We start from the raw sequence: 15,045 nt of genomic DNA, 5'->3' as shown, positions 1-15,045 counted from the left end.
TTTTTTGATGTCATACCATACCCTCTTTAGCTTTTCAAAATAAGCAATATAGTATGTTAAAATGGACCTTGGAAAATATTAAGGTATGTTTACAGACTGGGCTGGTTCAATTTTACTAATATACGTTACAGGCCAATTTCACACCTTACCCTTGGGGGGAGAAAAGATTCGATTGAATATCTTGGTAAAGAACTAAAGCTTCTGGGGGAATAATGAAACCATACCTTATACAGTCTAATGCTCCTTTTCTACAGGAACCAGCTGAATGTGCCCAGACAATACAGCATCTTTGCTATTTAGGCAGAATTGAAATATGTGAAAACACCCCAGTTTCCGGGATTTAGTAAATCACCATCTATCAGATTAGAGTGGAGAGTTTACAGTTGTCAGAATTTTTAGGTATAAAGGAACTCAGACGATAGCAGGGCAGGAAGGAAAGAGATGCTGCACTGCTGAACCCAGCTCTGAGGAGCTGAAATGGAGATGCCTGTTGCCTACTAACCGTCCCTCTTGAGGCGTACTTGCCAGCTTAAAAGAGACATCCTTTTCAACACCTGTTATGCAGACATTAACCTAGTGAGTCACTGGGTGAGGGGGTTGAGTCTCTAACCAAGTGGAGGCCCAAATGATTTTCTACTAACTGAAGTCACAGCAGCTCCTCCAAAAGGTTAATTATGGTTAAGACAATGAACACACACATCAAGCTGAAGTTTTATTTAAAATGTAAAAGAAATGGTTCTTAAAAATGCTGGTGAATAAAGCAAAGGATACAGTGCTGTTTTCCTACAAGTTAGTTAGCCAGCCTAACCAAGTACAGGGTAATATACAGTACTCAGTGCTGGTAGAATTTCACAGTAGTTTAGTGTTACAAGATTATCTGTGCCTAGATTATGAAGAGATTCTCAGTGTGTGATGCTTATTTCTGGGTTTACACCTTTACTGAGCGTGAACAAGAGCTCCTGCTCCTTGGCCATAACCAAATCCCTTTGGCCCAAAGTTCTTTGCATAGCATCCTACAAAAGAAAAGGGAGAGTCCGTTAAGTGCAAGTCCGTAAAGCTTTGCTAGCATTGCTTAAGACCCACTCAACAAATCCCCATAGATTAAAAAACAAACTACTGGCAATGTCAAAGAGTTCAAATCATTTACGATGTAAAATGTGCCATGTAGCAAATATCTTAAAGCCGTGATGGCAAGTCCAAGCATTCTAATTTCCATAGCGTTCAGCTCATTTGCAAGCATACGAGTCAGATCAGTTACGTATTTGTCCATTACTTTCATATACTTATATGCTTTGCTTAAAATGTGAAGTTGAAAGATAACTATAGTGTTTTTGCTTATTTGTGGGGGGTTTTAAATGATCAGGAAGTTAAGATTATCTGTGGTTCTCCGTCATTTGTAAGCATCTCTGGATCTTTTATTTTCCAATAGCCAGTGACACCTCCTTTTCCCTATTTTCAGAGTACTTGTTTTTTTATGCTGGTGACGTTTCATTAAACAATAACCAGTGTAGGTTATTCATATAGCAATAAATGAAATTAATTTTACCTTTACAATAGATTTCGCCTTCTTTTTCAGTCAGAGTTGTTGATTCAAGACTCTTCCCACACTTGGCACATCGAAAACAGTTTTTGTGCCAGGGCTAGAAGAGACAAATGTGTTAGCACATTTAAGAACCCTGTTTCCTGAAGTCTAATTTAGATGTGTAGCAAAAAGTGGCTCGGGAAGATCAGCCCAGAGCAAGCTTCTGACTTCTGTGGTTCAACTCCAACTTGAAAACAGAAACTAACCCTCCTTACTATCTACATTCTTGGTCACCTACAAAAGGGCTACTGCCCTAAGAGCAGTCTCAGACCTTGCCACAAGCGCAGTCTACTTTAAAGACCGCCTCCTTTCTGGTTGAGAACACTGCAGCTCAAAGAGGTTAAGTGGTAACTTCTCCAAATCCAGGCACCTAACTAGCATCAGGTGTCCTGACTCTGTTTACTGCTTTTTTCACTACACTAAATAACTGGCAGATTCCAGGTTTTTAATAGTCTGGCCTTTTAAAGTTAATGTTCAGGAGCGTTTCCGATGAAAACAAGTTTCTTTTTATACGTAAAAGTAATTTTTCAAATAAGGGCATTGCTTCAAAAAATTAATGATTCTGATGGAAATTTGTTTAAAAGTTTGATAGAAGGCATTTATAAGACATAGCACCTGAGTGAGTGATATGGCAGGGTTAGAGGGAAAAAGAGCAGAGAGGAGTCGTTCACTGTCATTAATTCAAAATAGCACTTTACCTTTCCAGCTCCAATAATCTTCTCAGCAGCATATACAGAATCCCCACATCTGGAACACTTCTCAGCACCTCCGTATTTCTGAGCAAATTTAGAAGTGTTTGGGTTTGTTGTAGGCCTGTGAGGTTGAACACTTGTGGAAAGAGAAAAAAAAAATTAGGCAAGATACTCTACAGGGGGCTCACAAGTCCACATGGCAGGAACAGTAGTACTCTGGGACTTGGCTACTGTACTGTCTCAGGCCAGACTCCTCTGCAGGTCAGTATAGAGGAAAGAATAAAGAAGAAATTAATCTCTGGTGTCAGCCACCGTTATTAGTTTAGTCCGTTTACGGGTTCATTACTACAAAAAGAAAGGCCCCAAACTTACCTGTTCCTCTAAGTCTAAATAGGGTTTTCATCCCCAGTGCTGGCCTCTCCAATAAGCAGTTGTTAGTTTTATAAAAGCCTACCAGAGCACATATTTTTATTCCAGATTCATATTATTAATCACGTCTAGCTTTTTTACTTCACAGGAGACTGAAAAATCAATGTGAGCAGTTAAAAAATTCTGCAGATAGGTCAGTTGATGTACGTAGTCTATAAGAAAGTTAAGCATGTTTTACAGATTACTTAATTTCCTAACATATCTTAAAGAGGAAAATGTGAACTACTTTCTTCATGGGAAAATATTTTAGAAAATTTGCCTATTACTATGTGATCTGTTTACTTTTTCTCTGGATAGGGTGTTATTTTTGTCATTATTTACACTGGGTCACTGGGTAAACCATATTCCTTGCTCTCAGGAATTCTTTTCCATTCAGTCAAGTTGGTGTACCTACTATTTCAGAACACCCACTGGGCCTTGAGAAGATTTAAAAGCCCCTTTAGAATCTTATAAATTAATTGAGCTTATCAACAGCACTCAGCAAGTGGCAAGTTAAGTGTCAGTTTTTCCTACTGGAAAAACATGTTTTCTGGTTCTGGGGTCAGCAAGGTGAGTCTGGCTGCAGTGGAGGGAGTGAGAGGGAGAGCAGTGGGCAATAAGATCAACTAGTAAGGTGCAGGGGCTTTGAAGACCTTTGCAAAGACTTTGGCTTTTACTATGAGGAAAATGGGAAGCCCTTTAAAGCTTTTGAGGAGTTGAAGTACTATGAATTAGGTATTACCAAGATCATTCTATTGCTCCACTGAGGGAAGACTGAAGGAGGTGCCAAAGACAGAAGCACAAGCCTTAGAGATCAGTTGGAAGTCTGTTGCCATAAACCAGACGAAAAATTGGATTCACTTGGACTAATCTGGATTCTAGATAGGTTTTGAAATGAAGCTGTAAAGATCTGATGAATCCAATCCTTTTAGACTTGATTGGCTGTAAGATGTGGGAAAGAATGATCAAAAATTTTATTCTGAGTAACTGAGCGGAGCTGCCATTTGCTGAGAGGGGCATGACGGTGGGTAGAGCAGTCTAAGGGGGATATATATCAGCAGCTCAGGTCTGGATGTACAAGTTTAGGGAGCTCATCAGACATTCCAAGTGGAGATATCCAGTAGGCAGTTGGATATATGAGTCTGGGGTTCAAGAGAAACATAAATTTGAGAATCAAGAACAGACAAACCTTGAGACTGCATGTGCTCCTGAGAGTGTATAAATAGAAGATACAGGGACTAAGCTCTAGAGCATGCCAATATTGAGAATGGAAGATTAAGAAGGAAGCAGCAAGAACTGACTTAGGGATTTAGCAACAGAGAGGCAACTGAAATATTTTTTTAGTAATAAACCAGCTGTAAATTTAAATTCTTTCTCTCTGAGTTCTGGGGACACTTGTGAATTTATAGTTGCAGTGGATACCATGATGGGCTTCCTCTTGTTGAATTTAATGTCAGATGAAGGATGGAAACTTTAAAATGTCTTTGAGCTATGTTCACGTGATAAATTGATTTAAACTAAAATACATGTTACATGGAACTATGGTACTTTAAAAATATATACTTAAAATTATTTCCATATGTCATCGAATAGCCCTATAACATCCTAGTCTCCAGCCACTTTCTTTTCAATATTTTAGAAGCTACTTTCCTCTACCATTTTTCTATCACAGACCCCTGGCAAATGTCAGTGTTAGATAAAAGCAACTACCTTATTTCTCCATGAAATCACGATGTTTGAGGTCTCAACTATGTCTTAGTAAGCGCATCTTCCCCATCAGGTTGTTCTGGGGTTCTCCATAATAATTGTTTTGAATCTTTTTCACTCTTTTCTAACCTCCTTTCAGCCCTCCTCTCCCATATTCATCTAGACTCTGTATTGAACTGGCTATTAAAAATCTCCACCCACATATCTTACAGGCACCTTGAATTCATCATGTCAAAGCTGAACTAATGATTTCTCTCCTAAGACTGATTCCCCTCCTAGTAAATTGTGTGCCATTCTCCAAGTGCTCAAGCCAGAAACCCAAATCATCTTTGCATCCAGTCAGCACCAAATCCTGAGTCTACCTCCTATTAAATAAAGCCATCCTCCACATTGTCTATTTTGCAGCCATTTCAAGTTTTAAGGAAAAAAAAAAATCCTAAAATCTGGTCTTACCACTTTCCCACTCTATACCTCCCACCACCCAACCACTCTCCCCAATAAAAGTTTTCCTAGTTATATTTTTAAGTTTGTGCATATTTAAAATCAAATAAAATGTTAGTTTAGAAATACTGCCTTTTCATAAAATAATTTTTTCAAACATTTGACATGTACCTTCAATATCTTCATCTCCATTATATCTACTTTTTGTTGTTATTTAACAGTTTTCTGCATTTTCACCTAAGTTGTTTATAGGATTTTTTTAATCATGTTTGATGTGGCCACTGGAAATTTTATTCTAAGCAACAAATACCAATTCAAAGTACTAATTCACAGTATAGTCTTCTCCAATTGTCCTTAACATAGGTGTATTTTCAAAGAATCTTCACAACCTGCTCATATACTATACTTTTAAAAATGATTCTTTAAGAGCTTGTTATCAATGATATCCCACACTTGCAGTTATGAGATGCCCAAGGAAATTTTCCAAATCTGCCAATCATCACATTAATAAGAACTTTGCGCAGATTACCTCCCATCTGCCTTCTAACAACTTCATAGGATAATTGTTACCTCATATTACAGATGACAAAATGGGGGCTCGATGTTAAATAACTTATTGAAGGACTAGAGATTTAGTGAATTGGTGAGTGTGAACTGAAAAATGCAGGTCGGCCTCAATGAAAAGGTTCTTGAGCACAATGCTGCCTCTCTGGGAGAGCCTTGTGAAGATGTTTGGTCTCCATGAATGTTATAATTACCACATGCCACAAGGGCAGTCCAGACCACAGGTGTTCAGTCATTAAGAAAGGCTTCTTGGTCTGGGCAATGATTTTTTTCGATGGGACCTCAAAAGCACAAGTAATAAAAGCAAAGATAGATAAATGAGATTATAGCAAACTAAAAAGTTTCTGCACATTAAAGGAAACAAAAGTAAAGAGACTACCTACAGAATAGAGAAAATATTTACAAATTATTCATCTGATAAGGGGTTAATAACCAAAACATATAAGGAATTCAACTCAATAGCAAGAAAGCAAATATACCAATTAAAAATAGGCCAAAGACATACGATAAGCAACAGGTATATGAAAAAACACTGAACATCACTAATCAGGGAAATGTGATTCAAAACCACAATGAAATACTACCTCGCTCCTGTTAGAATGGTTATTATCAAAAAGACAAAAGGCAGTTACTGTTGGTGAGGATGTGGAGAAAAAGGAACCCTTGCACACTTAGTGGTGATGTAAATTAGCACAGCCACTACAGAAAACAGTATGGAGGGTCCTCAAAAAATCAAAAGTAGAACTACCATGTGATCCAGCAATCCTAATACTGGGTATATATTCAAAGGAAATAAAATCATTACATCAAAGAGATCTGCACTCCCATGTTCATGGCAGCACTATTCACAATAGCCAAGGTATGGAATCAAGGGTCCATCGACAGATAAATGGATAAAGAAAATGTGGTATATATATAAAATGGCATACTATTCATTCATGAAAAGAAAATGAAATCCTGTCACTTTTGACAACATAAGTGAACCTGGAAGACATTGTGTTAAGTAAAATAAGCCAGGCACAGAAAGACAAATACCACATGATCTCTCTCATATGTGGAATCTAAAAAAGTTGATCTCATATTAACAGAAGTGGAGAGTAGCAGAATGGTGGTTACCAGAGGCTGAGGTTGTTAGGGGAGAGGGGTCAAAGGATATATAATTACATTTAGACAGGAAGAATAAGTTAAAAAGATCTATTGTATGGCAGTTACTATAGTTAGTAACTGTATATCTGACCCTTGGTGTCCTCATCTATTAAATAGGGACAAGATATCTACAACGCCTCAGAGTTATAGAGGATTATACAGAATGAAGATAAATGTTCAGCAGACAATAGGCACTCAATACATATTATTTCAGCCCAGTCAAGCATCACGTTTCAGATCATAAGCTTTGGAGTTAGAGTAGGTTAAGTTCCAGGCTCTACAATTAACTAACAGTGTGACTTTGGGCAAATTACTTAATTGTTACTGTCTCAATTTGTTCTTCAGTAAGACAGAAAACCCTAACTTGGTGGGATTTTTGTGAGGATTACATGAGTTAACATATGTTAACATTCTATAAAGTCTGGCACAATTAATGGTCTTGTCCAATGAAAGGCTGTTTTATTGGAGTACTACACCAATTTTGACCTCTTCAATATAAAATGAATATGAAAAATATGAAGTTCAAATAGGGAAGTTAATAGGTTAAACAAATAGGAATTAAGAGGAAATTCCAAATGAAGTTACTCAGCCTGGTTATAAAATACTAAGTGAAATTTAACAGAGTTAGCACCTTGGTACATTGACTTTGATACCAGAGCCTTTAAAGTTTACCACTAGTCTCTCAAAGAATCAAAAACAGAAAATAATTTCAGTTTTTAGAGACAAGGTCTTGCTACTTTGCTCAGGCTGGTCTCGAACTCCTGGCCTCAAGCAATCCGCCGCCTCGGCCTCCCAGAGTGCCGGGATTACAGGAGTGAGCCACTATACCCAGCCTAAGTAAGAATTTTTAAGTTAGAGAAAAGTAATTTCTTGATAAGGAAAAATTCTTACATGGAAAGAGTAATAGGAATTTTCATTGACTGTTTAACTGTACATGAGAAACGCCTCCCATAATTCAGATACATTTCTCTATCATTTAATTGCATGACATCTGGTCTCCAAAGTGCTATGAAATGCAAGTAAAAGTAAATAAACTGCTATACACTTTGGAATGCTATAAAACCAAGACTAGAAATAATAATTTTGCTAGGTTCAAAACTGTCAATATTTTGAACTTAAAGAATAGTTACTAGTTTACATTGGAAAATTAGTCACTTTGTATTTGCTTAGTTTAAACTAAAAATCTGGAAATTCCCAGGTTCCTGTTCACCATGCAACATTAATTATTGTAACTCATTCCTAAAGGTAACAAACGATCTCCTCTCTCACCTCTCTGGCTTGATGCCCAGCCTCTCACCACGGTCCATGTTGAGCGTGCCAGCGCCCTGGCCATAACCATAGCCTTTCGGCCCATACTTCTTTCCATAGCAGGATTTGCAGTAGATCTCTTCATCATGAATTGCCACTGTTGTGCTATCTAAATTCTTCCTGCAAACCACTGGGGCGGGAGGAGGAGGAACAGTTAGACTTTAAACACCTTTTTCCTTAGAATAATGGTGGCACAGACAGTGGTCTACACATGGTAAAGGCTGAGGCGCTCTCACATTCCTAATTTATCCTGTGGTTTCCCAAAAGCCACGAGACAGCCAGCATCTGGACTGGTCAACTACATTTGAGGATTATTGGCCTTTCTCCATGGATATGATTAGTTGTTTCTGAATCTTAATATCCTGAAGCCTCAAACTTTTAATATGATTTGCCTCTGTCTCAGAGATGGCTATAATTATAGGAACAAAAGGAATAAACTAACAAGGACTTGCTGGCAACCCTCACTCTTAATCTTTCAGCCTCTCCATACCAAGTCTTATTAAATCACAACCTCACAAAGAACAAAAGGGTAGCTCAGTGCCTTGGAGGAGTTGCCTGTTTAGTGCTTCCTCCCCAAAAAGCATCCCCTGGGATAAAAACAGCTTTAAATCCAGAATTGTAGTTTTCATTACTCATCTAGAATGGGAAAAGTGTTCTTCTCTCAGCTCCCAACCAGCTTCTCTAGCCGTGATAAGTATGTCTGAAAATTGTCATGCGGTTTAAAGTTTGCATTTGTTTTCCCTTCTGTCCCAAAGGAGAATACATTCTTTCTTGATGGATTTCTTGCCACAAGACATTTCCACATATCCCACTTCATAAAACTGCCAAACATCATCATGTTTTATCCAGACATTATTTCACTTTCTAAAACTTCCATTAAGCTTGAGAAAAAAAGTCAATTGTGAGGGAACTCATTGGTAGCACATTCCGCAGCTGGAAAGCAAAGATCAGAATAGTTGAAAAGGGGATCCCCCCTTTATTTAAAAGGGAGAGGGAGAAACAAAAGGAGGGAGAGAAGGACAAACAGAAAGGCAGAAGGCAGGGGAGGAGATGACAAGGTGGCTGGTTTAAAATAAAGTTAAATTGGGAAGGTTCTACTATCTTAGAGTCTTCTGTGGTAGAATAAAATGACACCTACTCTGGAACCTATCTGTTGAGGCTCAAGTGCTGAAATACATTTGACTAAAGATACAGTTAACCTAAAAACATACACTGCTGAGGGACAAATACCCTTAACAGACAGAATAAATATAAATAAATATTAAGAACTGTTTTGAAAAAAATCTATATTAACCGAAGCAAGTTTAGGTACATGAAAATGTCACTATATAACTGCTCCTCTCTTCCCAGTCCTCATCCCTATTCTCTGCAGTAAAATTCTCATAGGTCTGCAAACTACTCTGAATTATTTCCTTAAAAGCTTTAGTCAGCAGAGACAAGTATTAGGAAAGGTTAGTAAAAATGACCAGTAAAGAACTTGACATTTAGTAAAAACACTGACTTTATTATGGTGTAGACATCATGGCTCAACCTAGACAGATAAAACTGAGAGCAATTTCTAAAGTATTGCATTTTCTCTATTTTCATACTTTCTTGGTTACAAACCTGCCTGCTGAAAAATAGACTCCTTTAGGGAAAAAAAAGTTAGTAACTTCTGAAAGTAATGGTTAAACCAAATCTCTTAAGGAATAGTAGCTATTATGGAGGAATACATAGCAAACATTCATATGTAGTATTTCTATAATATTTTTTGTGACTACAACTTTCTGTTATCTGCTTCTGGTGTCTGTGAAGCAGTTACACTATTAAAGAGGTCCAGATACCTTGAATGCTGGCTCCTAGAGGGAAGAGAATGATTCAAATTTGGGAGATTTTTCTGAAGATTTTTTTCTTAACGTAATCAAATTTATTTTTAACATATGGTTTCCTACAGCAATTTTCACTGTACAATACTACAGGATAAGGCAAATATCTGCATGTATGGATGGGTTCCTCCAATGTAACAAATCCTTCAATAAAGAAAATTCTGTCATTTGAATCAGATGACTCATGAAGAGCTTCCTTAAGTTGCTACTATACTGTTTCAAAACTGAAGACAAAGTTGTCATTAGAGTGAATTGTGGGTGTTGGGGCTTCTCTCTTGTTCTGTTTCTCTCATTATCAGGTATTTACTGTCTTTAGAGCATGCAGGCATGTGTTGTTTTATGTCCTACTTCCTGTCTACACCAGACACTGGTCATTTTCCATCTATAAACAACAATTCCTAATTTGCCTCTATGGGACTTTCATATCCTGTGCTTCTTTTCCTCAAATTTAGAATGTCAATAACCATGAATAACTCTGAACATTCACTACCAGAGAAAACAGAATTTGAGCTTCTAAATATCTGAATTTTAATTCTCAGTGTGGTAAGAAATAAGCAAGAAGGTTTCAAAGGAACCCAGCCAGAAAGAGAAAGCTGGGGTGGAAGAGGAACGATTCATTTATTCAAAAATTGGCACCAAGACTTACTACGGCGTGCCAGAAAGTGTGCTCGACTACATAAATGACACTGAATTCTGAGTGAAGCCGGGGAGACAGATGTGGTACCAAGGAAAGGCGAAAAGGTGAAACAGAAGCCAAGGACAGACCGGGAAAATCCGCTTGTGCTTCTATAGTAATCTTTGCTAGCAAAACCTCCATTTTTCCTTAAATAGGTAAAAATAGTTTTCTTTAAATAGGTAAAAATAGTTTACTGAAGCTTTTTACACACACATCCTGTCAAAGGTCGAGCACAGGGAGCTACTTACTGCACAGAAAGCAGCAGCGGTGGAAGCTCCGGCCATCACACTGCACCTCTTCCGCGTGGTACACGGTCCTCCCGCAGGCCCCACACTTGTTTCCACCTCCCCAGACAGGCATTCTGAAGAAATAAAGCATTTGTTAGAATGTCCCCATGCTGGTCTTACAGCTCCCCAGAGGGCTGTTTAAACCCAGGGACAGCTGCAGATTTTGTTTCTTTAGGAATGGCTCTAACCACATCTTTCAAAGGCCCGCGTTCCTCCAAAATAACCTCATCTCTTCTCCCAAATTACAGCTCTTTCATTAGGAAACTCTGGCTTATCATGCACAAATTTTTTTTTTTTTTTTGCAAGACAAAGGACCTTCATTCAATAGAACAGTACAGGTCACCAGGCACAAAACAAACTATGCCACTAGAATCCACAGGAGTTAAGAAAGAAGTGTGGGGAGTGGAAAGGCAAACTTAACCCCGTCCCCAACAACCCCAGTCTTTAATGAACGGTTTAAAAAAACTCAGCTGAAGATCTTACACTTGGGTGGAGGTTTTTATTACATGCTTAATTCACTGTAACAACACTAAATTCTTAACATTTAACATACACAAGCTATGACATACTTTTCTAGGGAAGAAGAAAGTGTGTTGCCCCATAAGAACAAGTTATTTTTGTCTGCTAGAGTTACGCACAATTACAGCATAGATAGCTGTGTCTGTGAGTAGTACGATGGCATGCATGGAGCCTGGCTGTAACCACAACAAACGTTCATCCAGATGGCTCTGATTTAGTTTCTATGCTTCACTAATCCCAAGGCCCACTAGTCCAGCCAACAGTCGCTTTTCTCTTTGACAGGTCTGTCAGGCCATGCAGAATCCGCTACCAAGCAATGCGAATCGTCTGCTGAGCATGTAGGAATAACTTTGAAAAACGTGGCCTGATGTGATGGGCAAGGTGGAAGTTTAAATCCTACGCTATCTTGCTATGAAACAAGGCAAAATTTTCTCATCACCCTTCTCAACAAATTGGTCTGCCTGGACACAGTTTAGAATGCCTAGTTTTGAATGGCCAGCTTCCTCAAGTGCCTTAACCAATACAGAAAGCTGTCCTGCTAAGGAGGCTCGTTATGTCTGCCCTGCCCTCAATGGTAACTAAAAACAGCAGAATAATTCCTCTTTCCCCACTGCCCTTTTCAGACTTCATTCTGTGGAGTGGTGCTTGCAGGCCTTGCCTGTCTCCTCCAGTGAGCTGTTTGCCTCTCTAGGAAACAGCTGGGTAAGAAAGCTGAGACCTCAACACTAACCCAAACCTGGCTAGAAAAAGAAAGGAAAAAGAGTACTTACTGCTCAGCAGAAAAGATCAAAGAAGCTGCAGTCTTTAAAACAAAAAGGGGGGTGGTAAATTCCCCTCTTACCCCATTAAAATGATCCAGAACCCAACAATTTCCTGAACACTAAGTTGAGGCCTTTCCAAAAGAAAGATCTGTAGAGTTAATGAGGGTGGTGGGCATCCTTCTGGCACACAGTATTCTCTTCCCCCTTCCCCAGATTTTCTCCCAAGGAAACAACCATCTCTTTCTTAGTCCATGTGGTTTAGAGAAGTATTTATTAAAATGTGGTCTCCTGGCTATGGTCCACCATGCTTACTACCAACTCAAGACAAAATTCAGGTAACTTGGAAACTTCCATACAACCTTACGCAACAAACCAAAAGCATGATCAGTGAACTCATCTTGTTAGACAGAGTCAGAGAATCAGTCTGTACTTGGAAATTAAAACAAAAATAAGAGTCCTTTACCACAGACAGTTTGCAAAGCACTGGTTTAGATGGTATTGTCTTAGTCTGTTTTGTGCTGCTATAATAGAATACCTCCAACTGGGTAATTTATAAGGAACAGAAATTTATTTCTCATAGTTCTGCTGACTGAGAAGTCCAAGATCAAGGCACTAGAGGTTTGGTGTCTGGTGAGGACCCAGTATTCATTTGTAGGATGGTGCCTGCATCCTCTCCGGAGGATGTTCCTCACATGGCAGAAGAGCAGAAGACAGTGAACCCACTCTCGCAAGCCCTTTCTATAGTGGTATTAATCCATTCATGAGGGTGGATCCTTCATGACCCGAACACTTCCAGTTAGGTCCCATCACCCAACACTATTGCATTGGGAATTAAGTTTCCAACACATGTACTTTGGGAGACAAATTCAAACCATAGTATTCTGCCCCTGGCACTGCAAAATTCATGTTCTTCTCACACTCAAAATACATTGATTCCATCCCAGTAGCTCCCCAAAGTCTTAACTCATTCCAGCATCAACTCAAAAGTCTAAAATCCAGAGTCTCATCTAATCGGATCTGGGTGAGACTCAAGGCATCATTCATCCTGAGACAAATCGCCCTGCAACCGTGAGCCTGTGAAATCTAAGAACTCACATGCTCCCAACATACAATGGTGGGACAGGCATAGGATAGACATTCTTATTCCAAAAGGGAGAAATAGGCAAGATGAAAGGGATAACAGGTCCCAAGTCAGTCTAATACCCAACAGGGTAAACAACATTAGATCCTAAGTCTTGAGAATTAACTTCTCTGACTCCATATCTGCTGTCTGCACACACTGGGGTAAGGGTTGAGCTTTCAAGGCTCCAGGTGCACCCCCCTACACCACAGCCTTGTTGGGTGCAGCCCACAGGGCTCTCACAGGTTGGAATTGGGTGCCTGCAGCTCTCCCAGCCTGGTGCTGCACACTGGTGGCTCCACCATTATGAGCTTTCAGGGACAGCCCTGCCCCATGGCTCCAATAAGCACTGCCCTAGTGAGGGCTCTCTGTGGTGTCTCCACCCCTATGGCAAGTCTCTGCCTGGGCCCCAAGTCTCTGAGGTACCCCATTGAAATCTAGGTAGAGGAAGTCATGCCTCCACAGCTTGTGCAGCCTGTGAACCTGCAGAATTAGCGTCACGTGGATGCCACCAAGGCTCACTGCTTATGCCCTCCAAATGGCAGCCTGAGTCACACCTGGGCTTGCCTGAGCCACAGCTGAGGTGGCCAAGGAGTGCTGTGCTGGAATACTGGCAGCGAGCCCCACAGTCCTATGAGCAGCCTGGGTCCCTCTCTCGAAACCTTTCTGCCTGCAGGACCCTGGCACTCTGGGCCTGTGATGGGAGGGGCAGCCTTGAAGATCTCTGAAATGTCTTCCAGGTCATTCTCCCATCGTCTTGATGGGAGAACTTGGCTTCCTTCTCTCTACACTAATCTCCTTATCAAAAGATCACTTGGCCATACCCTTGGTTTTTCTCTTCTAAACATGCTTGTTTATTCTTTAGGTGGACAGGCTGAGAATTTTTCAAAGCTTTACGCTCTGCTACCCTTTTAACTATAAATTCTGTCTTTAAATCCTTCTCTCTTCTCACATTTTACCATAAGTAGTTAAGAGAAGCCATGCAGCACCTTGAATGCTTTGCTACTTGGATATTACTTCTGCAGATATCCTAGTTCATTGCTCTGAAGTTCTTTTTTCCACAAAGTCCTAGGACAGGGATACAATTCAGCCAAGTTCTTTGCCACTGTGTAACAAGGATGGCCTTTCTACCAGTTTCCAATACCTTGTTCCTCATTTGTGTCTGAGACCTCACCAGAATAGTCTGTACTGTCCATATTTCTACTAGCATTCTGGTCATGAAAACTTAATCTCTAAGAATGAGACTCCCTACAGCTCTTTTCTTCTGATCCCTCACCAGAATTATGCTCTGTTCATAGCAATACAGGCTTTTTCTAGCATTCACTCCAAAACTGTTTCAGCCTCTATCTACTACCCTGTTCCAAAGCTGCTTCCACATTTTCAGGTATTTGTTTATAGCAGCATCCCACTCTTGGTGCCAACTTCTGTGTTAGTGTGTTCTGTGTTGCTATAACATATCGATAACAACTGAGACTGGGTAATTTATAAAGAACACAAATTTATTTCTCACAGTTCTGGAGGCTAGGAAGTCCAAGATCAAGGCACTGGAACGTTTAGTGTCGGGTAAGGGTGCACCTCCACTTACAAGATGGCACCTTGAAAGCTTCATCCTCCAGAGGGGAGGAACGTTGTTCCTCACGTGGCAGAAGAGTAGAAGACAGCGGACCCATTCCCACAAGCCCATTATATACTGGCATTAACCATTTGTGAGGGCAGATCCCTCATGGCCTAAACACCTCCCATCAGGCCCCACCTCCAACACTGTTGCATCAGGGATTAAATCTCAACATCAGTTTTGGTGAGGGGACAAAAACATTTAAACCACAGCAACCCCCACACCAGATTTGGACATGTGACTCACTCAGAGCCAATCAGATCACCGCATTCCCCTTTCCTGCCATAGTTATTGGTTTAGAAATGACTCAGTTGAGTTCAGCGAAAGTGAAACCCAGGGCTTTGGTTTAGCACT

At 39.9% G+C, this 15,045-nt stretch overlaps 1 protein-coding gene across 2 annotated transcripts in view; it reads right to left on the bottom strand.

Moving 5' to 3' along the window:
• Positions 1-699: 699 nt before the first annotated feature.
• CSRP2 (cysteine and glycine-rich protein 2) overlaps positions 700-15,045 on the bottom strand; it is a 29,721-nt gene continuing 15,375 nt past the window's right edge. For both annotated transcript variants that reach the window (XM_012648367.1, XM_012648366.1), the window contains 5 exons: positions 10,638-10,750; positions 7,810-7,978; positions 2,281-2,410; positions 1,547-1,640; positions 700-1,013 (listed from right to left, as the gene is read on the bottom strand). In XM_012648367.1, the coding sequence (XP_012503821.1) occupies positions 937-1,013; positions 1,547-1,640; positions 2,281-2,410; positions 7,810-7,978; positions 10,638-10,749 (582 nt within the window). In that variant the 5' untranslated portion in view covers position 10,750 and the 3' untranslated portion in view covers positions 700-936. The remainder of the gene's footprint in view (positions 1,014-1,546; positions 1,641-2,280; positions 2,411-7,809; positions 7,979-10,637; positions 10,751-15,045) is intronic.

The sequence above is a fragment of the Propithecus coquereli genome, unplaced genomic scaffold (assembly GCF_000956105.1).
Source record: "Propithecus coquereli isolate 6110/MARCELLA unplaced genomic scaffold, Pcoq_1.0 Scaffold282, whole genome shotgun sequence".
Lineage (NCBI taxonomy): Eukaryota > Metazoa > Chordata > Mammalia > Primates > Indriidae > Propithecus > Propithecus coquereli.
The sequence above is the reverse complement of the archived record's forward strand: the minus strand, read 5'-3'. Positions and strand labels throughout refer to the sequence as shown.